Source organism: Bos taurus, chromosome 8 (genome assembly GCF_002263795.3).
Source record: "Bos taurus isolate L1 Dominette 01449 registration number 42190680 breed Hereford chromosome 8, ARS-UCD2.0, whole genome shotgun sequence".
Lineage (NCBI taxonomy): Eukaryota > Metazoa > Chordata > Mammalia > Artiodactyla > Bovidae > Bos > Bos taurus.
This window is the reverse complement of record NC_037335.1, coordinates 31,149,805-31,175,561: the sequence shown is the minus strand read 5'-3', so window position 1 is coordinate 31,175,561 and position 25,757 is coordinate 31,149,805. Positions and strand designations below refer to the sequence as shown.

The following is a 25,757-nucleotide window of genomic DNA, read 5'->3' as shown; positions in this document are numbered from 1 at the left end:
TTCATGTAAGCCATGCTTATTTACATGAGTGTTCCATAAACTAGGCTATAAACATATTGGGGATCAAGAGGATCAAGAAATTCACTTCTCTCTTATATCCCTGAAAGGGCTCTATAATTGTTAGCTAAATTAATAAGTGATGCATAAACTAAGGCTTCCCAGAGAAACAAATATAAGCTACAAACCTCCTTGTTTTGAAGATTCTCTGAGGTAGCAGGCGAGGGTTCCACTGTATGTCCAGGACATACAGCCATCTGACTCACTGCATCTTTATTTCTAAAGGAAAAAAAGCACTAACCTGTAATATCATGACCATTCATACTATTTTCATTCTTTAGCTTGAAGACTCAGATAATTAGACAAAATTCTGTAGCCACAAAGGCTTGGAACTACAACACTTACACGTTCATATATGTTTCATTTTTATTCAAAAGAATCAGAATTGAACGGCTAAGGAAAAATATTTATAAACCAGGAAAAGAAAATGCTCACCTGATAAAAATTATTTTTACTTTAGAAGGGGCACATTTGATGATTGATGAAGCATTCTGATGACTTCTTCCATATAAAATTTGACCATTGATCTATGAGAAATAAATATCATTAATCGAGCCCAGAATTTTAATTTTACAAATTTTTATCTCCTTTCTAATGCAAAGGACTTCCCTGGTGGCGCAGTGGTAAAGAATATGCCTGCCAATGTTTGATCTTCTGGGTTGGGAAGATTTCCCCGAGAAGGAAATGGCAACCCACTCCAGTATTCTTGCCTGAAGAATCTCATGGACAGAGGAACCTGGTGAGCTACAGTCCATGGGCTCACAAGAGTGAGCTAGGACTTGGCAACTAAACAACAACAATCTAATGAAAAGCATATTTTTTTTTCTTCCTTTAAAATAGTACATACATTTTCTTTCCCACAACATGAACCTGACTTTGATGCTGAGAGAAAAAGCTCATGTTGAAAACCAACATTAAAATTCCATGCGTGTAGTCTGATCTCCATGGACTAATGAGGCATCACTTGGACTGACTACAGGAGAAGTATCCAGGCAGGCAACAAGCTTCTAGAATACTCTGCACAAGCAAGGGCTCTGCAGAGGCACCTGTGATCAGCACAGATCATCCTGGGAAGGCCTGACTATCACAGTTCACAGTTAATGTCAGCACTGAAGGCCTGGGGGTGGGCCACTGGGAGAAGCAGTGCTGGCATACCCAGGCTTCAGGCAGTGGAAGGTGCTTAAGCAGCACGCTGCCTAGCAGAGACTGCCACTCATCCTGTCAGTTAGCCGCTGCTGACTGAGCCTTCCTAGCGAAGAGGGAAACGCAGGAGGCATGGGAAAATGTGCTAAAGCAGTGTCAAGACACGTGGATCCCAGCCTATAGGAGGCAAGGACAAAAAAATCAAGCAAACACAATTCCAAACACTATAAAAGTATAGTCCGCAAGTTTATTCTGCTTGGTGGGCTGAATTACTGTTTTTGGTTTTTAGCCTTAAATTCAACCCCACAACAATCCACCCCCATCAAGTGTACCATGAGGGATTCAACTTCTAGAAGGTCCAGTGATCAGTCTCATTACAGGGGCATGATTGGTCATTTGGCTTTTCAAAAGCTCCTAATAAAAATGCAGCACATACTAAAAAATGTTTTTGAAGTGTGATCTTTATTACTGTCTTGGGGCAAAAATTTTTTCTGGTGCTACACAGTCACAACCTTTAATGGAAGTTAATGGGAACATGGGTCGTACTTAGTAGAGACTTGCTCTCGAGCCAAATTTGCTGCAGTACATCTTTGTTATTAGGTGAGTGATAGTTTTCTCAGTCACCATATGAGACCCAGGTGGGTTTTCTGGAAACTGATGGCTCTGTCACACCAATTCAGTGGGAGTAAATGCAGTGTTTGCCGTAAGAACTTACCTCTAGAAGCTCATCTGCAATCTGCAGTTGACCATCTTTCCCAGCTGCTCCATTTGGATCAATCCCCACTATAAAAACACTCATCCTCGATCGGTCTTTGTTCCCAGCAAGACTCAGACCCAAACCACTACGACCTTTCTCTAGTTCGATCATGTGGAGCTCGCCTGTGAGGGTTCCGTAACGTTCTCTGATATTTTCTGCACACAACAAGAACAAAAAACCACAGGGAGTAAGAGATAATTCACAGCCAAAGGCTTTACTCTGGAAGGTTATTGAGAATGGCATTATAAGGCCATGACTGTACCAAAAACTAATTCTTAGCGGTTAAGGAAAGCTAAACAGACTGGCCTCCTGGGCGTCAAGACTGGTTTCCTAGAGCACCCAAATTCTGAGTAGCTTTTCTGCCTCTAGGATGCAGAGAGTACGGTGTCTGACTCATCAGTTCACCTGAGGTGAGCAGACCCAAAGGAGTGAACCATGTGATCACGTGAATAAGCTCTCCAAAGACTGTGATTAAAACAGAAAGTTACTTTATCATTTGCAGAGAACAGAACATCCAGAGGATTTGTCTTCCCTGGTCAGGGGAAACTTTTCTCCCACAGCAACACGGACACTGCACATTGCATTATGCTGGGTAGTGCTTGGTACACAGATCCAGATTAGATGGAATGGGTTTTCTTATTGCACAGAGCTATCCAACCAAGACACATGGACGTACCTGTTCTCATTAAATGAGACCTTTCCTATCTCCCATCTCCCATGTTCAAAAGGTAGCATTTATTCTGTAATCTGGTAGGTGTCCCAGGCCCAGATGACAACCAGCCAGTGGCTAACACTTACCACAAGGCACGTGAGGGAGCTAATAACCTGCTTTCTTGAGACATTAAGTTTTGGAGTGGTTTGGAATATGATAATAGGTAACTGAAACATTCCATTTCATGTTTTCCTCAGAGTACATTCTGGCCAGTTTGATGGATTAGCAAAATATTCTAATTTAATGAGAAATAAGACTAAGAAAACTGCAAACTTTACAAATCATCCCTTAGAAAATCTTACTAAAGGGTTAATGTCATGCATTCTATATTAATTCTTAATTGCATCAATTTCATAAACTGCCATTTCCTGATTCCTTCTAGAATCTAGCAGTACAAATTTTATACTTTGTACTTCCCCAAAGCACATACCACAGTATTCTTAAGGAAAACAATTACATTTTTTTAAACGAAACTTTTTAGAGCACTGAAACATAACTTTGGTTTAACCTCTGTAAAATGGCTTATTTTGTTAGGAAACAGAGACACTCCCATGATTCTATCAATAATTGCCCTCAAATGATTCCTGTGCATCAGGCATCATGCTCAGACATTATCTAATTAACCCTTAGCAACCTGAGGCAGAAAACGCATTTAAAAAGGGGAATAACCACCATGCTACAACTTAAGAGGTCGTTAACCAACTTGCCAAATGCCCCAACTTTTTAATCTCAACACTTACACTATGTTACCGTGTTAGTACGGAAATACCTAAATTCCAGGCTGTTTAAATAGCATCAACAAATGCATTTTATAATGAGGAATCTGAGGCCTAAAAGGGGTGATGCTCTGTTGGAGAGCATGAGAGAGCGGATCCAATAGAGCTTCTGAGAGAGTGCCCTGACCACCTCAACTTGCAGAAAAATGCAAAGCATGCTTGAACAGGGTTGCAGATTTACAAAACAGAAGAATGTGATTTCAAGCCTCAGGAATGTGTGCTATACTCAACTACAACAAACATTAGTTTTTTTCTACACAAAACTGCATTATGTGTAACTGAAGATGAAATGTATTTACCCATCTGGGGCATAAGCCTTGAGAGAACCAGAGCTATGAACAGTTTGATACCTCTTACAAGTCAATGCATTTGAAACAGACAACTTACTCCAGCTGTAACCAAACTCATCCTCTTCATCCACATCTTCTGAGGTTTCATTTGCAGATGACAGAGCGTGATCCCCACTCATTTCTGCCAACACTGGAGGCTGGGGTGGAGGCGAGTGGCACAGAGGAGGGTTTTCTGGCTCTGATTCTGACTGACTGGGCACCTGTGGGAACAAGAAGACTGCAGTGGGTATGTGCAGTCTAAGGAAGGAAAACTCAAGGAAAAGAAATAAGACTGCAACATCAAAAACCAAACTACTAGCTTTAAAAGATCTAACATATTAAATAATGGGAAAATACACATATATAAAAATGGCAGACAGGATTCAGGTAAAGCTTAAATACACTAAACAAATCAGTATGTTCAGAGCATGATCCATTAAACGATTACATGGTATTTTAAGGTGAAGAATTACTCAATTTGCAGGCTTAAATAACTGAAGATGGAAAGCTGTACAAATTTTGTGTTTTGGGGGAAAAAAATCTCATTCAAAACTCATCTAGACAAGATTGTGGAAGTCTAAAAAAGTCTTCCAAGAAACTGGAAACAAACTAAAAATGGTAATCGAACAAAGCAGTTCAAAGCTTGTTAGTGAGATTATATATAAATACTTTTATTGCTACCTGAATCCTCTCTCCACATGACTCAACAAATTCATGAAAAAGCACTGCACATGCAGGATCCTCTACCAGAGTGACTGCTTGTTAGCAAAGAGCACACAAATTCAGATCTGAGGGGCTGGTTTTAAGGGACAAAACCACCATCCGCTTGCCAAGGTAGCCCTAAACATAAATGGAAAAACAGGGTTGAATACTTCATAAAAAGCCAAAGCTTGATTGGTATGTTTGCTGTCACTTAAATCTACAAGTCTTAATTTAAAAAAAAAGGGGGGGGGGATTTGGTATCATCGGGTTCTTTCCTATTCTTAATTGAAACGTAGTGGGTCAAGGTTTGATATTATAGATTCTCAAGCAGATTACAGTTAGAAACATCTTTACGTCACTGAGTCCATTTTATTCATTTACAGATTAAATACCAAGGCCATGAGAGGTGAAAGATTTTATTCAGAATAACCTTGCGAAACTAGACTTCTCTTTGCTTAATTTCTAACCTAACCCAATGCACTTTCCACTGTGTCATGTTTTCTCCTCCAGTTTCCACAGTAAGACACAGAGTACCTCAATCAAGGGTCACAGATACCCAGCTAAAGTTCTAACACGTTTTCAGGTTGTCCCTGATGCCTTGAGCCTACATTTCTCCTTCTTTGTCTATTTTACTGTTTGTTTGTTTGTTTGTTTGTTTTTTCCCTATACAAAAATCCCTCTGATATGCCTCGTTTTATTCTACATGTGTATAGCTGGAAAAAATGTGATTAAAAGTACTTCTTACATGATACACTAAATGAAAGGAATGTACAAATACTTAGAAATGATTCAATGGTGTTGAGTCAAAATACACCTAAAAATAAAACCACAGGGCGCTGAATATGATCTTTCTTTGATGATTCAGACACTACTTCAGGACTCTAAGCTGCCCCCAAAACGGTCCGGGTAAACATGAATTATTATTTTTCTGGCAAAGCACAGGTGAGCTGATTGACAGCCACTAATGGATGGGCAACAGATTTTCAAGTCACAGAATCTGCTGTATTTAAAATGCTTGGTTTACATACCACTGGTCAAACAGACAAAAATTATTAGTGCCAACAGAATCCTGTTATCTTCCCAAGTGCTGTGCCATAAAACTTTCAAAAAAGCAATGCACAAATACATAAGAACAAACAAACAAAAAACTTCATTTGATTCAGAAGGGTCAGTAATGATACTAAAGCAGGGAGAAACATGTAATTTAGAATTTTTCTCATTAAAATTCTTTTAAAAATTTACTAACAATGGAAAATTTGAGAAGCATGAATTAAGCCCATTTCATTTTCAAAAAGTAGAATCAAGTCTAACTTAAAATTGTCATAATTTTAATAAATTTACAGATGCAAATTTTATAGATCTTACTCTCTGCATAACTTTCCTGAGCTGTTATTTTCCTTAAAAAACAAATGAACAAACAAAACTTGCTTGCCTAAAAACTATTCAGGATCTTACTTAGGCAGAACATTTTCATACTGTGAATAAACTCAAATGTTGCCCTAACATAGCTGGTTAATCATAAAGTCAATATAAGCCTGCATTTACTAAAAAGGAAATAAGTGTTCTATTTTGTTATGCCTGATACTCTCATTCTTACTGAGATTGTAGAATTTAGCTTGCTGTTGACACTTCTAAAAATTTATCCACAAAAACACAATTCTTTAATGAAGACCATTCAGCCTTCACTGGCAAAAATGCAGTGTACTTGAAATCACTCCATGCCATGTATGCACACAAGTATAATGTACACGCATAGCACACTGTAACACACTCACTGACTCGTGAGAACTTCATACGAAGACAAACCTTAAACGGTGTGGGAGCAAAAGGATTAGTTGGGGAACAACGGAAGAGAACTCTACTTGATTTCTGTAATGCCTACAGTAACAGAAAACATATTCCTTCAGATACAGTATCTTTGATTATCTATATTACAATAACATGAAAATCCAATGAATATTCATAAAATGCTTCCTGAAAAAACAGCTTTTCTCCTTTCACAATCAAATTATAGTATACAAATTCTCATAAGTTTTTCTTTCATTTTTGGATTTATAATTTCATCAGAATATGACAAATCCTAGTATAGATTTACAAACGTTGAAACAATTCCGTGCTTCCTGATCAGGCATTTACGTGGACATCCTTTATGAATATTCAACAGATTCTCACACATACACAATTATGTGCGGGCTGATTAAGGAAGAGCTTTTAGGACCACCTTGTATAAGTCTAAGAAGGACTTAAATCAATACAAGGTTTTTAGAGAAATTATGTATGAAAGTAGCTTATATGTTTTGCAACTAACAAAAATTTATATATCTGAAAATTCAATTCACACCAAAATATAAGAAGGGCAGTAGACTCACGATTTTCCCTTACTCTTCAGAAGGGCCATCTAATTTCAGCTATAAAAATGAATAGGTTCTGGCAAGAAAATGTGCTTAAGAAAGGATTTGCATGCCCACTCCAAACACACAGTTGTTTTTTGTCCTTGCCCAAATTCAGTCAACACTGAACTGGGACAAATGCACACTAGCAACAAAGAACAAAACATTGGAAAAGGCAATGGCAAGACAACGGTCATTATCCAACCTTGTCAGCGTTGAACTGTAGAGAACCAGCAAATGGGTTAGTGCTGCTGAACTTGTACTTAGGGTAAAGGTTGTGCGGCAAGGAAGGCAAAGGGGATTTCTAAAAGGAAACATAAGAGGCGCTGAGCGCAAGAGAAATGTATTTAAAACAACTCCGATATAAGGATAAAGTAATGACTGATTTAAATAACTATGTGACACCAGATCCTATCAGATTTCATCATTAATAACAACATCTTATCAAACAGTCTAGAACTAAGTGTTTCCTAGAGCAACCTGAATCCACACTCAAATCTAAATCTGGCCACAAAACATATAAGGAAGCAAGTCTATCAAACTGGCCCCAAATTTCTTTCATTTTCACTGAATGTTGTCACTATCATGGACAGATAAGCCTATATATTTCACCCACTTATATTAATATATGTTCCATGCATATCAGTAAACATGCTTCAGTATTAAAAACCATAAATGGCTTTTTATTTACACTTAGAAGCAAATTATGCTGTTTTGGTTAAAAAAAAACACAAAAATAAGAGTCTATCAGTTGCAGAATGCAAATTAAACATGTGTCTTCTAGTCCACTGGTAATCTTCAGTGTTCTGTTATTTTGTTTCTCAGTTACGAGTCTTTTTATACCTTGATTAGGTTTTAAGGTTGCTTCAATCAACAGTATTATTTAAACAAGGAAATCAATAATTTTTAAAGAAATGAACCACTTCCTACAGTGTTGTTCTCTATTTCTGCCCACTTTTTGTGGTGCTAGGAACACCACAAAATACAGACAGACAGCTATTTTTAATTTCCTATAAAAGTTCCCATCTTATTGGGGAATTTATGAGGTTTGGGTAATATCTGAGGTCCTGCCTTAGAGTGTTCACATAGGTTTTATGGCTCGCCTGATATGTCCTGAGCTTGAACTATTGGAGTTGAAATATACATATTACAGGCAGGATGACTGCCAAAGAGAATCTAGCATTTTCATAGTAAAAAAAAAAAAAAAGTAATTTCCTTAGCACAATAAATTTTTTTTCACACTACTTTTTCTTTTATTGACTATATCTTTCAGAGGAAATTGCAGACATTTAAAATTCAGTTTGGCTCTAATTAACTGTTTGTGTTACTTCTCTCTATAAAAAAGCCCTACTGGCAAGCATCGAGAGTAGGAAGAGGTTGTCATGTGACACCACCCTGCACTCTACAAAGACTATCCTCACTCAGTACGGCTATACTGAAGCTTATGCCACATCACCCTTTCAATCTGCTCTTCCTACAAAGTTTTTTCCTACAGAAGGAAGATGGTCAAAAGAAATGGGCATGCTGACATTTCTGCTCATCTCAACTTTCCCTCAGCTTTTCAATTTAAAATGTCAACTCCTGCTTTACAAAAGGGAAGATCACAAATGCAAAAAAAAAAAAAAAGACCATTTATTAAGGTGGAAGAAATGACCAGGCAGAGATTAAAAACACACCCTAGGCAAAATAATGTTACAGAAGGCAGATTATTTCTAATCCTCATACGTGGAATTGTACGGTTTTACATTTCCTTTATAATTCTGTAGAACAAGATGAATCAAAATAATGACGACAAGAAATGGAATATTTGAAAAAAGCTCTGGTTTTTTTGTTTGGCTTTGCTTTTTGCATTTTCAACTTGCAGCTCACATAGGATTAGAATTTGGCCCTGAAAGGAGAGTATAAAAGTACAGGATGAGCACACCACATGAAATAGCAGAACATTCTATTATTAGGGAAGGATTTATAGGGAGAGTGTATTTCTCATTAAAAAATCAATGACAAAACTGTGTTTATAGTTCCAAGGGCTGATAAAAATAGAAGTGTTATTAACTAAGAAGCACAGGGAAGACAAAATCATCCCCTGGCCCAAATGAGTGGGGCCCACTCCTTAATATGACAATGTGGTCAGACTGAATTGTGAACTGTCATATCAGTGGAATTATCAGGGTTAGTTCTGGGAAGTTCTAATTCTTGAACAGTTGAAGAGCTAAAAAGACTGACTAGTTTTTAGTCTATGTACAACATTTTCTTGATGCTTTATTACATCCACAAATAAAACATTTACCATTAAGAGACTCTTGTTTGGTCGCTAAGTTGTGTCCAACTCTGAGACAGACCCAATGGACTGTAGCCTGCTGGGCCCTTCTGTCCATGGGACTCTCCAGGCAAGAATACTGGAGTTGGATGCTATCTCCTCCTCCAGGGGATCTTCTCAACCCAGGGATTGAACCCATGTCTCCTGCACTGGCAGGCAGATTCTTTACCACTGAGCCACCACGGAAGCCCAAAGAGACTCTGAAGTATTTATGATATTTTTCCCTGTAGATTCCTGGAGACACGATTATTTCCACAGATAAGTAAATTACTAAAAACTAAGTATATCTCATTTTGTTGTACTGAGCTAAGGTGTGCATGCTAAGTTGTGTCCAACTCTTGTGACCCCACGAACTGTAGCCTGCCAGGTTCTCTGTCCATGGGATTTTTCAGGCAAGGATACTGGAGGGGGTAGCTGTTTCCTTCTCCAGAGGATCTTCCTAACCCAGGGATCAAACCACATCTACCTGCATTACAGGCAAATTCTTTACCCACTAAGCTATTGGGGAAGTCCTAAGTCACTATAGTCATATCCAACTCTTTGCAACCCTATGAACTAAAGCCTGCCAGGCTCCTCTGTCCATGGGATTCTCCAGGCAAGAATACTGGAGTGGTTGCCATGCCCTCCTCCATGAGATCTTCTGGACCCAGGGACTGCACCTGCATCTCTCATGTCTTCTGCATTTTCAGGTGGGTTCTTTACTACTAGCACCACCGGGGAAGCCCAATATCTCATTTTAAAAACAATTTTTTTTCTCATTTCCAAAGCAAAATATTACTGTAGAGGAGGAGAGAGGTCTTTCCTGTACCCATCTTAAGACTCTTGGTTGGATCTCTGTAACAACAAATTAATGAGAAAAAAACATGCATATTGATGTAACCTAAGCTCTGTGTGACACAGAGCCTCCACTGGGAAATGAAGACCAGAAGAAATGGTTAAGTCTGAGTGCTTTTATAGGAGGTCTGATGAAGAGTAGAAAGTTGGGGGAAATATGACAGGACAAAACAGCATGAGCTAAGCATAGTTAACTGGGGAAAACTTAGCAAGGCCTGTTCATTCAGATTCCTCTCAGGGGTCCTCCTCATCTGGAGGTAAAGCTGCGCCTCTCCTGAAGATCTCTCAGGAGAATCTTATGACCCGCTTCGGGGGAGAAAGGAGAGGTCAGAGTCCTTCTAGCATCTGCCTTTTCTCAAATAACTTCCATTAAATATTCAGTGTGCCAAGGTGTTTTGTTTTAGGGTATCAATCCTAAACCTTGTCACGTATCATTTGACTACACATGTCATTCTAAGCAAGATTTATTCTGGAATATTACTATAAATCAGGCGTCATTATACCTCAGATAATAAAATAGGGATATTTTCCAGGTGCATGAGAAAATATCTTCCTAGCACATTAGAAAATGCAGTTTGGCATTGAAAGAAATATTTGCAATTTAATATTTAAAAGTAATCTGAGACTCCGACTCAGCAGTTTGTAGCACTGTCCTAAATGATACAAAAGTTGGAAAGTAAAAATAGAAAAAGAATAAAACCCACCCACACACACAGAAAACAGCTTTAACTTAACTTAAACAGCCATTTACCAACATCATCCTGCTGTGTCTATGTTTAACACAACAAATGGAAACAAATGTAGAAAGACCTGTAGTTATTTAAACAAACTGAACAGCATTTGAAAAGAATGCAGGATGATCTGGTCCCATCATTTGGCAGATTTTCTTATCTGAATGTATAATTATCACCTAACAATAAATAACCGAATGATTAAAAACTGCAAATGTGAAGATAACTGCTTACATTAGGAACTACTAATTCATTTCTTAGCATGAACTCAGACCAGAGCTACACCTGTCTTGACGACAAAAGGAAAAACCAACAACATAAATCTGGTCACTTTGTTTCCTGGGGCACCAAATATTGAAAAGTTCCTTTTACTAATCACTAAGAACCTTTCCACTACGCTGCTTCCTCCGTAACTTGAGCATTACTATCTTAAATTTTAATTTTAAAAATTAAAATTAAATATATTGTATGAATAAATTACACATTTTAAATTTCAGATGATCTTTTTCACTTTTCTTACATGTGTTAACATTGTCTTTTTAAAGACAACAAACACTAAAAGCTAATAAGTAGTTATTTCAAGAAGAATCAGTATGACAGAGATTCTTATATTCAGAAGTGGACCCTGTATGAGCCTCAGGACATCTAAGAAACTCCTGAAATGCTATGTTAACTTCTCAGTAAATCTCAAGAACTTTCTAAGGCCCAGTATGTTTAAGAGGTACTGAACAGGAAAAAAAAATTTTTTTTTCCATTGAGGCATAAAGAAGATATAGAAAAAATAGTTTTAAACTACTGGCATAACGTTCATCTTTGGCAACATATCAAATATACAAAGCTTCTCTTAGTATCTTCATCAACAACATGCACTGGATGTGCTTAGATTTCTAAAATATTTTTAAAGCCATTTCACTTGTAATAACCAACAGTAAAATGGATTAATGGGTCTCTGTCCACCAGTGGCTACACAGTGATCAGAGCTACTCAGTGACGGTGGCTGGGAAACAGCAGGTATGAAATTCTGAGTATATAAACGTACAGCTTAACCAAAAACAAACAAACAAAAAAATCCATCATATGGAAAGTTAATGTCCACTCGGATAGACAGATGCATTAAAGACCATGCACAGGAAATCACAGATTGCATACTGGAAATTCTAAATTTATAAAGAAAATGAACTCTCTCTAGTTTCTCAGAGACCTGACTAGATGTCACAGACTGTCAACCTGAATAACTCCACCACATCCTTCTTAACAACTTACATATTTTATGCCTATAGTGAAACTAATGATTATCTATCTAGATGCCTATGGGCCACCAGTCAATCCTACTTTTATGTGTTTTCAACAGACTTCAAGTGTCTGTTATACATGGTAGAAGGATTTTCAGGATAACTCAATGGGGGGAAAAAGCAAAATAAACTTTTTAAGTCTCCTGAGATTTCCAGGCTTGATCTCGGGTCCTAGAAGCAACTTGGCCCTGGAGGCGGCAGATTCCAAGTTGAACGCTGTTGGATGCGCCTACCTTGCCCTTTGTTTTCGCTTACCCTTGGTCTGTTTATAATGCTCTGTACCAGAAAGACTACAGGGTTGCCTGCTTTCCGAATGGCTTCCACAGCTTGTTCATGGCTTGCATCTCTGAGGTCCATGCCATCCACCTGCAATGGAAGGCCTCAGCTTAACATTTTAAGAAGCTATAGAACAACAGAACAATTTGCCGATCTGGAGTTTTGAGAATCCTGGGTGAGGTTCCTAAAAAATCTTTTTCAGATTCAAAAATATTTGAGACTACTTGTGAGGCTCCAGAATTTTTCATCTGTCCAGCAGACTTCTGGTCCCTTTTCTTGGACACAGATTTATGTCTCCAAAAATCAACTGAAATAATAATCAATTAGAATGAAGGCCCTGCTTCTACTTCCCTTACACTGCCCAGTTGTTCCTTTAAATTGACAAATCAGCATCATCAAAGAAACAATACAAGGGAACTGCCTAGTAGCACTGTTTTCATCATAAAAGTCACTGTACAAATTTTCTTCCCAGTCATCACAGAGCGGTCTGGGAAGTGGCTATGTGATGCTTTGTGTTTTTCTATTAGGGAAGCTTGAAGTTAAAAACAAAATTCTAATGTACAGAAAAATCAGCTTATGGTAAGGTTTGTTTGGCAAAAGAATCTTTGCAATAGACATGACACGAGCTGGAAGCCAAGAAATTGTGCTTACTTGTTAGCAAATCTTGTATAAGTAGCTTGAGAATAAAAGTTATTTTGGAATTTTTTATTGACCACGGCTTGCCTGGGTGATGATCAGCTTAGCTTACGCACTACATGAACAGGAAGGAAAACAGTCTGAGAGGCCAAATGCTAATCTTGCCGGAAAATTACAGGATACTGGTACACTTTTAACATTTCCAATTACCAGAGAATGATATATACAATAAAAATAGCAAAGTAAGAGTAGACACAATTCTGAAAAATAAAATTATTAGATCTCTGCAAAGAACCTTATCACCTTTAAAAGAATTATACACCGTATTTTATTGAAAACTTCCCTCAGGTTGATACTTAGATAAAATAGCAAAATCTCTTTCAGTGCATATTAAAAATGGCTTCTAACTTTTTGCAAAATAAAAGTATATATGTTTACTATATATTTAATTTGTGGGAAAATGTAATAGAAAATTAAATATCTTTGCTCAAGTCTAAAGAACTGTATACTTTCCACGGAATATTTCATAGGTCTCTAGTTTACACACACTGTCAGAGATTCTTAGCAGAGTCATGTTCTGGAATTCCAAGGATCACAGAGGTCTAAGGCTTTCTTATTTACTGAAAAAGGCCCCTGCACATAACTGAATTCAAGAAACTGCCACTGAGCAGTATTTTACCACATGGAAAAAAACCTTCATTCCAATTTCAAAGGCGTGTTTAACTCTACTGATACATTAAAACAACATTTTGGTGCAAAGTATGATTAATCCTTTCTCAAAATAATTATAAACATTTCTTAATTTTTCTACTTAGGTCAAAAGTATTCAGTAGTGAAGTACTCATAAAATAAATTGCCTTAGATAAACTTAAATTAGCAATTTTATGTAGTACTCTAATGAAAGACTTCTTTAACATGGGGCTAAGGTATCATTTAATGAAGAGCAAAGATATAGGAAGAGAGAAAAAAAAACCCATCATTCTTTCTTATAAATGGTCAGAAGGGAAAAAAAAAATGAAACATCAGACAGAGCCCTTGCTTTCTCGCAAATCTCAATCTTCTTTCTTCAGTTCTCAGTGTACATATACTTTAAACAATAAATCAATGCCCACAGTGTTCAAGTTGTGGCTGATTCTTACCAACTTCTTCTATAAAATTAAGGCATCTTAGTGTGTAAGTTATATGGATTTAGAAAATGAGAGACAATTACTTGTACAAAATAAAACTAATGGTTGCCAAAATAACAAAGTGATCATATGTTTTTTGTTTGGAAGTTGTCTCTCTTAATTGACTCTCTACCTCCTGACAACCCAGCAAATCTGGGTCAGGATTTGCTGGCCTTCCTCTACACATTTACTAAAACCATGCTTATATTAATCAAATAATTCATCACACTATCCTGAAGTGACCTGATTACTTGTCAGGTCTGTCCCGCTTGACAGGCAGGCTGGATGTTTTATTTACCGTGGGATGCCCAGAGCCTGTTACAGCACCTGGAATGCAACAGTTGCTCTAGGAATACTTGTTGAGTACATGAGTAGTGACTTGTGAGAAGAGTAGATATAAAATATTAAACTTAGCTTTGAATGAAGGGATTAGATACAATTTGACCAAATGCTTCTCTCTTACATATAACGAAATGTGTACACACAAGCACATACATACCAATACACACGTGCACACTCATACACACAGCCCTCTGTGATGAGTGGGGAATGGGCAAAGCCATGATATGGAGGAAAAGCCAAACTTGGGGTGGTGGGGGTGGTGGGGAGACCTTTCACAAAAGGTAATGAGGATATTAGCATAAAAAACTTTACCAAAAAGACTCATTTAAAAAAATCTTATCCAACAACATTTAGATATTTCCTGAAATAACGTCTCATTTGAGGGTTCATCTGTGATGTGTACATTTTGTGTGTGCACACATATATTAAACAATTATTCCCCAAGAAATTTGCTTTGTTTTTTTAACTGAACTTAGTAATTTATCTCAGCACCGACATTTTTTAGAACAGTTGGTTATACCTCCAAACACCTATCAATATATATATAATTTGTCATCATATACTGAAGATAAAAATTATGGATGAAAACAAAAAAATAAGAAAGAAATTCTTTAACAACAAACATATTTTACTCGAGTGTTGAGTCAGTGTAAAGATGATGATTCCCTTGGTAAAGAGGATGGCCCAGGTGAGTAATTTTAGCACAGAAAGCTAACTGGAGGGTACCTCTACTATTCTATCGCCAGGTTTCAGGGTTCCATTTTTGCCAGCTGGACTATCTTCAAGAACATGTTTGATGAAAATGCCCCTCATCACTTCACCATTGCTTAGACGACTCCCCATCCCTCGTCCACCAACAATGCTGATGCCCAAGGATTTGCTTGGTTCTCGCCAAAGTTCAACCCTATAAAAAATAAAGAAAATTTTAAAGTCTCATAAGAAAGTATAGGGAGAAAGCCTCGTAAAGTTGGGTTTGGCAATGATTTCTTGGCTATAACAACAAAGGCAAAGACAGCAAATTAAAAACGGACAAATTTGGTATCAGCAAAAGTAAAAGCTTTTTTTCATCAAAAAGTACTATCAAGTGAGTAAAACAGCAACCCAAAGAAAGGGAAAATATTTGCAAACCACAAATCTGATAAGGGATGAACATCCAGAATATATATAGAACCCCTACAACTCAATGATAACAAAGAAAATAATCAAAATTGGGCAAAGAACTTGACTAGATATTTCTCTGGGGACGACAGACAAATGTCCTATAAGCACATAAAAAGATGCTCAATATCACTAACCATTACGTGTATCAACACTGCTATGAGCCCACGTGCTGCCACTACTGAAGCCCGTGCACCTAGAGCCCGTGCTCTGCAACAAGAGAAGCCACTGCAAGGAGAAGCCCACACACCGCATCTGGCGAGTGGCCCCCACTTGCTGTAACTAGAGAAAGCCCACATGCAGCAATGAAGACCCAGGGCAACAACAAAAAACTACTAAGAAATACCCCCTCACACTCAGTAAGATGGCTAATGCAAAAAAACCCAAAAAAACAGAAAATAAGTTTGGCAGCGATAAATTGTACAAATTATGGGGAAATTAGAAGCCTTGTGCACTGTTTGTACCCATGTGAAATGTTACAGCTGCTATGGAAAAAGAGTATAGAAATTCCTCAAAAAATTAAAAAAAGAATTAACATATGATCTGGCAATTCCACTCCTGGGTATATACCCAAAAGAATTCAAAGCAAGGTCTTGAAGACATACATGTATAGTATAGTTCATAGAAATATTTTTCACAATTCACAATAAGAAAATATTATTTACAAGCCAAAAGGTAGAAGCAACCCAAGTGCCCATGAATAGATGAATGAATCAACAAAAGGCATATAAATACAAAGGATATTGTAAAGTTTAAAAATAAAATAAAATTTAAAAAAAAAAGGAAGGAAATTCTGATGCATGCTAAGACATAGATCATCTCTGAGAACACTATGCTAAATGAAATAAAGGACAAATCCTATATGATTCCACTTATACAATGTACCTAGAATAGTCAAATTCACAGAGACTAATGGAGAACAGTGGTTGCTAGATGATGCAGGGAGGGGGAAATAAGAGGTTACTGTTTACTGGGCACAGAGTCTTAGTTCCGCAAGATCAAAAAAGTTCCAGAGATGGATGGCAGTGATGGTTACAAAGCAACGTGAACACACTTTATGCCACTAACCTACAAGATTAAAAGTGGTTCAAACGAGTAAAAATAATACTACTACTAAATACATTTTTAAAAATTCAAAGGAATAAGATATTATACTAAATTTTGTAAATATCATTTGCTCAATTTGTTAAAGTTTTACCCATATTAAGACAAAATCACTATAAATTAATTTTCCAATTAAGTGTTTTATAGAGTCTGATAAATACTATTAATAATGTATTTTTGAAACTGATTTGTTACAAGTTAATATTAGGCTCATACTCCAGGCTGAGGCACAAATGAATATAAAAGGGCCACCTTCCAGTGGCTCTAATACTGCAGACGTTAAAAAATTCAGCTACTCTCAAACAGATGGTAGCTTCTAAGCTTAGCAACCCAGTTAAGAGAGAGAACATTTCTGAATATACTGAATGAGAAGCTTACCTCTGCAACAGTCTGCCTCGCCAACACAGAGCTAGAAACTAACAGTCGGGGCATGAAGAGCGGTTGCTAACACAGTCCTCTGTGACCTGAGCCCATCGCCATCTCCTAAATACATCCTCCTCAGCTCTCCACTCTCCTCTTTCCACTTGGCGACCACATCCTCCTGCTGTTGCTGAGGTTCATCTCCCATCCTGGGGCCTTGGTGCTTGCTACTGCCTCTGTCCTAAATGCACTTCCTCCACCCACATAATAAGTGCATGAACTCATATCCAATACCTGTAGATAGCGGTCAGAACCATGGATGAACTGAAAGTACATGTCTTATGAAAAGGCCAGGACACAAGAATAAAGTGATTAGCACCAAGGTGTTTGGCCAAGATGAAGGGGCTCAGATGACTGGAAGCAAACAGGGATACCAAGTAGAAAGTTCTAAGACAGGTAATGAGACTCTGCATTCTACTCTAACCTGCAGGAAGGGAGCCGATGCTGGACATCAGATAGGACAAGAAAGCTTGGTTCAGCATACCCTCAACCTTGACATGTGAAGTGCTCCCAGAGGAAACGAAAGGTTGGAGGTAGGACTCCTGGGTGCTGAGGGAGGTCCCGGTAAGAAAAGACGGGGGTTAAAAAGCACCACGGTGAAGTGAGAAGAGGGACAACTGGTCACAGGAAGCAGATGAGGAAATACTTCTTTTCTCTGATCAGCACTTTTTTTCTTTATTAGAAATCTAAGACCTAAAGATCTGTGGTTTAGTTTAAAGGGATCTCACTATGATTCTTCATCTTAACAAATTTGTGAGAAAAGCTTAAACTAGTTAAAATTCTTTTCATCACTTTCTTTCATTCTAGGAATTCTGTGAAAGACAAGAACCAATTTCTTCCCATGTCTAAGGTAAAACAGCAAAGTAGTAAAGTCAGTAGAGTCAGCCACTGTCTTTAATATTTAAGAATCCAGAATATATAGGTGGGACTCATTCTCTCTTCTTTTAAAAATAAAAAAAAAAAATAAAAGAACAAAAGAAAATGTCTCATAGATTCTTAGTAGTGGATATATGTTAGAGAATGGTTCTCATGATTCTCTGGACACTAAAAATAGCAGTTGCAGCAAAAACTCATTGAGGGCTTATGTACTCAGCCTTATTCTCCAAGTGAGTTCCATATACTTTGATTTTATTTTCAAGTCACTCCTGTGAGGTGGATGCTCTTGTCACTCTGTTTTACAAAGGGAAGAGGCACGGAGGTTAAACAGCCTTTGGATACCAGTACCCTGTGCCTCCTCACGATGTACCATAGACAGCAAAGTGGTATTAGATCCAGTCCTAAGAGGAAATGCTGTAATTCTTCAAATCATCAGAGCAAATAACCAAAAACAGAGCTGCCAAAATGACCCCAGCACTGAGGAACCGACCCAGGATTCATGAAGCAGAACACGGTCAACATTCCATGTTAAGAAGAAAATAAGAGACCTATAAAAGAAAAACCGTGCAGAACACATGCAGGGCTGGTTTTACAGAAAAATGTCAGCCTTTTTGGAGAACACAGATTTTCAAAAAGTGAAATTAATAAAATCAAAGGTAAAATAGAGCTCTGAGGCCAGGTTGCCTGAACACTGAACCAAGAGTTCCTAGGCTTAATTCCTGCCCTTCTGCTTAACAACTGCTTAACAACTTAACAACTGGGTGACCCTCTTTTACTCCCTTAGTCTCTCTTTTCCTTACCTCAGCTGGAAAATGGATCAAACAAGAGCCCCAACATCAGAGAGTTGCTGTGAGGATTAAATTAATGAATGTATGTCATGTGCAAAACCATTTTACAAATTAATAAAGCAATCAATAAATCTGACTGCTCTTATTATGATGATGATAACTATGATTACTGAAGTAATGTCAACAAGGTATAATATTCAATTCATATGACAAATGAACAAACCTGTACACCAGCACCTCAATCTGTTATGCTTACACATTGTTTACTAAGAGTAACTGGGCTCAATGTACCATATTCTATCCACTGGGTTGATAAAAGCATTTTTAAAGATGATCATATGATGTGGTAACAAGGATATGGGGGAAAAAAGCTCTCATATATTGGAAATAAAACTAAAAATTGGTACACCCACCTTAAAAAGCAATTTGACAACTTCTAGTAAATAATAGAATTAAATCTACAAGTCAGCAATTTCCCTTTGGAATACATATCTAGACAAATTCTCCAATGTGTAAGAAAATATACTTACTACACAAGATTATTATAATAATTAACTGTTAACTACTCAAATTTCAATCTGAAAACAAACTGAGCTATATTCATATACTGAAAGGCACTGCCACAAGTAAACTGAATGAATTGGATATTTTTGTATCCACATGAGAGTGTACAGAAACATTCATTTAAGAGTAAGTAAGCTGGAAAATGATACATACAGTATGATATAATCCTGCACAAGAAAATCACATGCAAAATAAAAGTGTAACACAGGTTATTTACAGATTTTTCTTGACTGCATGAAAGAATGTCCAGCAGGTTTCCAAAGCTGTAAAGCTTATTCATGACCCTTGTTCCTTATTTACTAAAAGCTCTAATTATTTTGGTAAGCTTCCTCATGAACTTCTATGAACTTCTCCCCTAAAAAAAATTGAGGGATTCCATATGGTTAGTGAGGGCAGATTATCTTCTTTAAGATTTACAGAATCTGTAGACATACTTTCTCGGTAAACTAGTTACCACCATTAGAGACATCACTCAGTGTGATGTGAAGGTTAAAATTGAGAATTAAAGTATAAAAATCTTCTGGTCCAGAAGTTGTACGCAATTTCTCCTCATAAGAAAATTTCATAATGACTCCTGTGCTCAACAATTTTCACTTGCTCTGGTATGAGTAATAATGAAGAAGACGCTGGTGACTGCTAGGACCAACCACTGACTTGAGTCCTCACTGTGTACCAAGCATTATACTAAGGACTTTAAGTGCATTATGATATTAAATTCTCTTCCAAATGTTAATGGTTCTACCTTTTTATTTTTAAATTAAGAATGTAATTACTCTTTCAAAAATATGTTATTTAAGTATACTGACACAGTACAGTGATTCAGTATTTTTACAGATTAACTCCATTAGAAATTATTACAAGATTATGGCCATAATTCCCTGTGCTATACAGTATATCCTTGTTACTTATTATTTTATGCATAGTAGTCTATATCTCTTAATCTCTCACCCCTAATTTGCCCCTCCTGCCTTTTCTCTCCCCTTTGGTAATCACTAGTCCGTTTTCTGTATCTGTGAGTCCGTCTCTGTCTTGTATAGACATTGGTTTATTTTTTAGAGCCCACATATATGTGACAAAATACAGGATTTCTCTATCTGACTTATTTCACCCTGTGGAAGAATATCACTATTTTATGACTGAGTAATAGTATTCCATTGTATGTGTGTGTATATATACATATATTTCCATCTAGTATTGTAATTCCATCTGTATTTATAATTCCATCTAACTTACTTCTGCCTCTATCTTCAAATAAACAAAAAACCTAACATCTTATAATTGGAGTAGGAAATGGCAACCTACTCCAGTATTCTTGCCTGAAAAATTCCATGGACAGAGGAGCCTGGCAGGCTACAGTCCATGGGGTTACAAAGAGTTAGACATGACCAAGAGACTGAGCACACTTACAATATTTTTTCTGCTACAAATCTAACACTTCTATTCTCAATGTGGGCAATAATGCAGCAAGACTTTGATTTTTAAAGCAGTCTGAATAACTTTTTACTGGGATGACCCAGAGGGAGGGTAGGGGAGGGAGGAGGGAAGAGGGTTTAGGATGGGGAACGCGGGTATACCTGTGGCGGATTCATTTCGATATTTGGCAAAACTAATACAATATTGTAAAGTTTAAAAACAAAATAAAAAATAAAAAAAATTTTTTTAAATAAAAATTGAAATCAAAAAGTCATTTTATTTGGCCTGAGATGCTGTTTCTTACGAAAGCAACATAAAAGGTTTCCTATACTTTGAACATGATTCAACCTAGAAATTGTTTAAAGGTTATGCAGCCTAAAGTTCATTTATGAGCTAGGCAAATCATCAAACTGTATTACACATCAGAAGAGTAGAAATTTTTCTATCTTGAGAATTTTATTTTTTCATTGTAGAATAAATAGTTAATAAATATGTAAAAGGCACCTCTCTGACATTCAACTTTAAATCTGTTTAGAGAAAGTGTCCACTGATTATATTTTACCCTTAATGCAAAATATCTTACATTTTTCTTTCATTATTTCGTGTCTCTCTACACCTTGTCTAACTCAATACACAGCAGCTTCCATAAAGGCAGGATTTATGTCTTACACTTCCCTGTTATTTACAAACTATCTGCCTCTCATCTTGTCAATAATCAGGACTCAGTAAATTCCTACTAAACTGAATCTTCTACTCAGAACAGGAAAATACACCTTAGTGATATACAGAGGTATATATGAGTAGATTTAGGAAAGTCATCATTCCTATTATATATGAAATTCATTCTAGAAAAACCATGTGTTAAAATAACCACAGCCTATGATAATACGCTCACACATACATTTTGAATTTATATGTTTGAATATCTACTTTCTACAAATAATAGAAAAATTTCAAGTTAACATTTGGTTGTTTGCCTAAGATAATCTCCACAAAAAATATTCCAACTACCTATGCATAATTTTCTCTAGTCAATTTTATTTAGTCCCTGCTGCTGCTGCTGCTGCTGCTGCTGCTAAGTCGCTTCAGTCGTGTCCAACTCTGTGGACCCCACAGAAGGCAGCCCACCAGGCTTCCCCGTCCCTGGGATTCTCCAGGCAAGAACACTGGAGTGGGTTGCTGTTTTCTTCTCCAATGCATGAAAGTGAAAAGTGAAAGTGAAGTCGCTCAGTCGTGTCCGACTCCTAGCGACCCCACTGACTGCAGCCTACCAGGCTCCTCTGTCCATGGGATTTTCCAGGCAAGAGTACTGGACTGGGGTGCCATTTGTGCCAAATCCTCAAGTACATATTAGTGTTAACCCTGTGTGATACATACTATCTTCTCCACTCTGTGGCCACAGAGAAATGGACGGTGAGCAATATTAAACAGCTTGCTCAAAGTCACAGTAGCAAGTTATAATCTAGTACTTGAAACCACCCCTCTCTATCTTTAAACCCTGAGTAGGCAGAATACAGAAATAGTCCTTACCGCCTAGGCTGATTCCAGTTGCTGTAGGCTGCATTTTGAAGGTCACTTTCTTCCCCCTCTCCTTCTTCTCGCTCTGGTAGCTCTGGAATGTCTCTGGTAAAGAGTTAGACAGTGAGTACTCCACAATCCTAGTAAAACCACACAGGCTGTCTTCTAGGTACTTTATTATTGGTTTGGCTAAAAATACAGAACTGCTTCATATTTTCATCACACTTGGCTAGTAAGTATATAATATTTTACATTAAAGGGAAAATAAAACCTGATTACATAAAATAAAAACCTCATACTGGAATCAATCTACTATACCTGAACTTCCCAGGTGGCACCTGAACAAACCCATGTGGGTTTGATCCCTCAGTTGGAAAGATCCCCTGGAGAAGGGAATGGCAACCCACTCCAGTATTCTTGCCTGGGAAACCCTTGGACAGAGGAGCCTGGCTGGCTACAGTCCATGGGGTCACAAAGAGTCAGACACAACTGAGTGACTGAGCACCCAGCACTGTAACTGAGTCTGGAGATACAGCAGAACACAAAGTGTCTTGTCTAGTCTTTTTCTTTCCTAATGAAACATGGACAAAGGAAGGAAGGGAGTGAAAAGAATGGGGAAATGCCAGAATTTTTAAGAGCAACTATTCAAAAACTATTTCCTAAATTTTTCCCATGTGTGAGAAGGCAGACACCCCATGTGTGTTATAAGCTTGTACAGTCCCACTGGATCCCTGGCCTGACAGAACTGAACATCAAGTATGCCAGGAGTGCAGCATCTCTACCTCCTCAGGACGGACCAATGCTTTCCCTTCATCTTTTGAAGACAGACGGAAAATGCTTATGGCCCACTTCTGCCCATCCAAAGGAGCCAGCCACAGTATTCTTACGGAAGCAGTGTACAGGCACTTGAGTCCAGGGTCAGTTGTCAATTTCTACAGGAATTCACATTTTGCCAAATGCCAAGCATGTAACAAAATGCGTCCAACTCTTAACTAACTATAAATACAACTGTAAGATAATAATCTTGTCCAAAAATATTTGGTTTTTACCAAAGGTACACTTTGCATCAATAAATGGTATTGTCAGGACAACAAAGAATGGTTAAATCAATTATGGCATGGTCTTATGCTATTAGGAAAAATTGGATTTCTAAAGAAAAATATTCTTCTTAAAATAGAGAAAGCTTTAAAAACTCTAATTCAATAAATACTTGCAACTGATACTTACAGAAATTAAAAAAAATCTGAAGACAGCATATGTTCAAATTATATACATTCTCCCCCAACAGGAATACTGAACTCTGTCAAATTATATCATCTTCAGACCTTGAGATCAGAAGTCATCTAATCCAATAATCCACCTGTGCCTCAATGTGTTTCCCAACATTTCTGCCAAACAACTGTGCAGGCTCTCCCAGAATGTCTCACTCTCTTTGACCTGAAAGTTAGATCTCTGCTTTGTCAGAGGGAAATCCACCTGCCTGTGGTTCCTACCTATCGGTCTTGTGACGGAATTCTCCTTCTGTAATTGAGAAAGGAGACTCTGAATGAGGCTGGGCTCACAGAGACTAATCCTGACTGTGGGACAGGACTTTCAGGAATGGAGCCAAAGAAAGATTTTCAAAATGACGTTAAGAAGCTGACTGAGAATGAAATAGTCTGAGTGAACCTCAATCTGAAAGATGCAAGGCAGTGGGGGGAAACAGAGCCTAACCCTCTGGAAATACCACTGGGGAGAATATGACAGAAAAAGCAGGTACAGAATACAGAGAGGAATGGGAAGTAAGAAAGAGTCCTTCTCTAAAATATCCAGTTATTACCCTAAAGCCCAGGCAGGGGGAGCTGCTCAGATGCAGTCACACAGAGCGCATCATACGCTCCTGGCTTGTGAGCTGTACGATGACAAACACCTGGAGTCTTCTCATACAAAAAGCTCCATTCTCTTCAGATGACTGTCCAGTCTTGAATCATTTCACTAACCCAGATACGTTCCTATAAATGTGTTGATTATTCTTTATCCATCTTCAGGCAGGGTTTACAGGACTCAAGCCGTGTGCACCTCAGCAGAATGAACCTGTTCTGTGTCCCCACACTCACTCAGCCAAGAATGAATTAGACTTCTCGGCACTCATGTTTGATTGTTGAATATCAAATAAGTTCCTGTGAGCTATAACAAGCAACACTCTATATGTGCATTAAGATTCCAGAAACTGGCACCAAGTCACACAGTAAAGGAACAGAGATGAGACTTGAATTGGGCCAGTTTACTACAAAACCTGAGCTCTTAAACTCCATGCTATGCGGCCCCATAATTTCATACAGGACTAGTATAATTCTTTTTTTGGATCCCATGGTTAAGAACATGGAGCCCAACCATGATTTAACCTTGATTCTTCGACCCATTAGTTATGAAACTTGAGCAAGTAACTTAATCTCTCTGGTGCCGATTCCGCCTGCATGCTTAAAGAGAAATCTGTTACTCAGTTGTTAATATAACTGAAAAAAATACAGGCCCACAGCTGAAAACGTATTGTGCATTCTTTTCGGGATAGCAATTTGACATTATTTCTCTCCCTGTTCTGAACTCAGCAGCAGCATCAAAATCTAGTTTCTGCCTTTCCTAAGGGAGGAAAACAGGATGCACACTGTTTTTGTTTTGAGCACCCTTATATTAGCAGTAAATACACTTTTTTGCAGGGAAGCAGTTATTCACAGTACTGACAGCTCAGGTTCTTTTCCTTTGTGTGCTAGGAGAGAACCAGCATGCTGAAACTGGCTTTTTTGTTTTAATATTAACATTTTGAGTGCTCTTAAGGCCTCAGAATTTAGTAAGAATATCATGTTATCTTGTCATATTCTCTAATTAAGCCATGTGAAATGGTATTTCAGAGGGACACTGGAAATTACTGCATCTAGCTTTTTAACAGGAAGTACCACGTAGTTGTAATCAATTCATGTCATTAGCCCTAAGATGGAAATTCTACAGAGAAGTATGGCTGAGCTTTGCAAAGGGTGGAATGAATAGTCTTTTTCCCATAAAATTCAAGGGGCCCTTTGGGCCATGACATTCCTTCCCTTTATTAAACACATAACAAACCTCTCCTTCTTTAACACTGTCTGCATAGCTGTAGCCACATACAATTTGCAGAGGAAAGAGTGATGTGATGTTACAATGCCTGCAGAGTCACTGGACACCAGAATATTATGGGTTGTTAGAACTGTTGTGAGCAGACCTCAGAATGTTTGCAAAGCTATTTCTTCTTTACAGCATGCTTAAGGAGAAATATGTTACTCAGCTGCTAATGTAACTGGAAAAAAAACAGGCCCACAACTGAAAATGTATAGTGTATTCTTTCCAGAAAAGCAATTTGACATTATTTCTCTCCTTGTGCTAAACTCAGCAGCAATATCAAAATCTAGTTTCTCTCTTTCCTAAGGGAGGAAAAAACTATATTTC

At 37.7% G+C, this 25,757-nt stretch overlaps 1 protein-coding gene across 15 annotated transcripts in view; it reads right to left on the bottom strand.

Moving 5' to 3' along the window:
* Positions 1 to 25,757, bottom strand: part of MPDZ (multiple PDZ domain crumbs cell polarity complex component) — a 175,293-nt gene that overhangs the window by 32,522 nt on the left and 117,014 nt on the right. For 5 of the 15 annotated variants that reach the window (XM_010807804.4, XM_005209940.5, XM_010807807.4 and 2 more), the window contains 9 exons: positions 22,314 to 22,406; positions 15,187 to 15,364; positions 12,296 to 12,406; positions 7,072 to 7,170; positions 6,283 to 6,354; positions 3,833 to 3,995; positions 1,916 to 2,112; positions 493 to 584; positions 186 to 276 (listed from right to left, as the gene is read on the bottom strand). In XM_010807804.4, coding sequence (XP_010806106.1) covers positions 186 to 276; positions 493 to 584; positions 1,916 to 2,112; positions 3,833 to 3,995; positions 6,283 to 6,354; positions 7,072 to 7,170; positions 12,296 to 12,406; positions 15,187 to 15,364; positions 22,314 to 22,406 — 1,096 coding nt within the window. The remainder of the gene's footprint in view (positions 1 to 185; positions 277 to 492; positions 585 to 1,915; positions 2,113 to 3,832; positions 3,996 to 6,282; positions 6,355 to 7,071; positions 7,171 to 12,295; positions 12,407 to 15,186; positions 15,365 to 22,313; positions 22,407 to 25,757) is intronic. The other 10 variants (XM_010807808.4, XM_010807811.4, NM_001192891.2 and 7 more) reach the window with 4 other exon arrangements.